Here is a 2,577-nt window from a genome sequence, read left to right as displayed (position 1 = left end):
GATCTCCTCAGCGATATCTGTGACAACAACAATAAGGTGAGGTTTTTTGCTCTTTAGGTGTACTTGTGTGCTCGTTTCTGCTTTCTTTTTCTTTGTAAGGCCTGATAGTGCATGCTTCTCATAATCACCGAGGTACTACAAATTATTAGAACTGCATTTGTTGTTTTGTTTTTTCTTTCTCTTAAACACTATCACATTTCCTTTTCTACTTCTTCTTCTTCCTCTTTTCAGACGGCCCTGTGCAACTTTCATGCGATGGCAATGGAAGAAGACAACTGTAAAATTGCTCTTGTGGTAGAGCCCCAAATCAGCTAGCCAGACTGGTGACAAGTGCCCAACGTCCCCTCGTGCTCCCAAAGAAAAAGAACAACTAGAAGCAGCTGCTGCTGCTTCAGCACTTTCTGTTTGGCGCTGCTAAAATCGGACGCCATGAGTCTCACAGTGAAATACAACACTGCATGTCTTTATCATCCCTATGGAGTGACACACAACATATACCAATGCATTAAGTTGATTTTGTATTCACAGCAATTCTCCCATAGCATTTTGATCCCTTATCCCTTATGCTTTGTTTGCACACCAAAGTGGTTCCTTTTTTGGAAATCATGTCGGTTACATAATCAAGCCTAACACAGATGTCCATTTTAGTGCAAGGTCATAGTGTGAATAAGGCATTGCACCGCCATGTGTCAGACACTGTGAGGCCCTTTGGACCCGTCTGCTGCTGCTGCTGATACAGATGAAACAACAACAACAACAGCAACCCCATCGGCAGCAGACGGTGGGCGGCATGGACGGTTGTGAGCTGAGCCTGAATGTTGAGTCAATTCAGAACAGCGTCATCCACGCATGTAAACCAACAGACTTACTACCTTTGTACCGCTTACAGGGCTGTGAAAAAGCATTTGCCCCCTTCCCGATTGCCACACTTAAATATTTTGTCAAGGAAATATTAGCATTAGGTAACACAAGTGAAAATAAAATGCAGGTTTTAAATGATGAGTTCATTCGTTAAGGAAACAAATCTATCCAAAACTAATTTTTCCTATGTAAAAAAAGTAACCGCCTTACACTAAAAATTGTTGGATGGCCTGAAATATGTAATTTGACAATCATTAAGTGGGCAAATACTTTTTCACACCGCCCCAGTGGTGTCACTGTCACAGCTTAAATGTTTTTACTTCGTATATATGGAAGACTTACTGAGCCAGTCTGCTGTTGACCTGTGAGCACTGTCCCTGTCCAGCTGCCATTAACTGTATTAACTGCCATGGATTTCTTGCAGCATGGTGTGCTGTACATAAGAAACAAAGACATGCCCAGCTTTCTGAGAGTATACAATGTAACGAATGTATCACTTAGTGGCCTACTTTACTAACAGTAAAAAACAAAAAAGGCGGAAAAAATTGCGTTTTTTTGTTTTAGAGGGCCAGAAGGCTGAAAGGTTATACCCACATGTCCTTATGAATCATCAGCCTCATTGTTTGGTCTGTTAATGGACAATAGTCTGGGAAATACCTCATGCTCTTGGAGGAAGGAAATGGCGAAATTTTTATCAGAAACAGAGGCTGATGATTTAGCTTTTAACAGCACCATGTTTCTTCAGCAACCTTTAACAGAGGATATGAGCCTTGATGAAAGTAACACCCTGTGCTTGTTTACCTTTTTACTTTTTCTCAAATAACCACGGAGATTTAAACCACCTTCTTAAGTTTCTTTTTAACTAATGCTGCCACGTTTGCCCCGTAGCCAGTAACACGGCTGAATCGTCACCTCAGTGGTGCTCAAGGTCTAACTTATAGTTTGGCTTCTCCTCCCGGACAGGAGGTCCAAGTGTCCAAGCACTGAAGCTGTTACGTCTCTCTTTTTTATGTGTGTGGGAGGGGCTATAAAGCAATATACAAATGAAACGCAGTGCAAAAACACAGAAGTCTTTGTGTGATAGTGTTAAATGTTTTGATGAAATTATTATAGAGTGCTGAATCTATACGTTTATAATCGACTTTATTTTACTTCCTCTGATCTTGTTTTTTTATAGGTCTCACATGTAAGATTGTTTTTCATTTTCTTTTTTTTTTTTGTGGTTTTTTACACATTTCTCATGAAGTATTGACTCCTTCTCATGTTTGAGAACTGTTTCACAAGACAAATTGGACCAAACAAGCCATTTTGATGCTATCTGTCTTTTATTCTTATAAGTATGATTTCTGGCAGCTTGCTGCACTCTTCCTGGGCCCTGTTCCAGGATGGAGGTTTCACAAAACTTTGACTTAAAAAATAAACTCTGAGTTGGATTACCTCTGAGATCGCAATTTTGTTCCTTCAGTTTTCAGTTCCAGAACAGATGATCAGAGAAGTTCGATGAACTCTGAGTATATTTACTCTTTCATGTGCGTGTTAAGGCTGTTTATTAAGTAAGGAAAGAAAACCATCATCAGTGGAGCTCCATTATCAGGATTGCCCGTGGGTAAATAAACAGCAACGCCTCCGTTTTAATCCTGTGGACCGAGGAATGCTAACACAGTGCAGACCGTGGCATTTATCTTAAAAAAACAGGAGGGAACAAGAGAGATTGTA

The 2,577-nt window shown here is 40.3% G+C and overlaps 1 protein-coding gene across 1 annotated transcript in view; it reads left to right on the top strand.

The window, feature by feature from the left end:
* LOC116317498 overlaps positions 1-2,304 on the top strand; it is an 11,196-nt gene extending 8,892 nt beyond the window's left edge. Inside the window, exons 9-10 of the mRNA XM_031736287.2 lie at positions 1-36; positions 232-2,304. The exon at positions 1-36 is cut by the window's left edge and continues 40 nt beyond it. Of these exons, the coding sequence (XP_031592147.2) occupies positions 1-36; positions 232-315 (120 nt within the window). The 3' untranslated portion in view covers positions 316-2,304. The remainder of the gene's footprint in view (positions 37-231) is intronic.
* Positions 2,305-2,577: the final 273 nt, after the last annotated feature.

The sequence above is a fragment of the Oreochromis aureus genome, linkage group 3 (assembly GCF_013358895.1).
Source record: "Oreochromis aureus strain Israel breed Guangdong linkage group 3, ZZ_aureus, whole genome shotgun sequence".
NCBI classification, from domain to species: Eukaryota; Metazoa; Chordata; class Actinopteri; order Cichliformes; family Cichlidae; genus Oreochromis; species Oreochromis aureus.
Note: the sequence above shows the minus strand (reverse complement) of the source record. Positions and strands in the feature narration are given on the sequence as shown.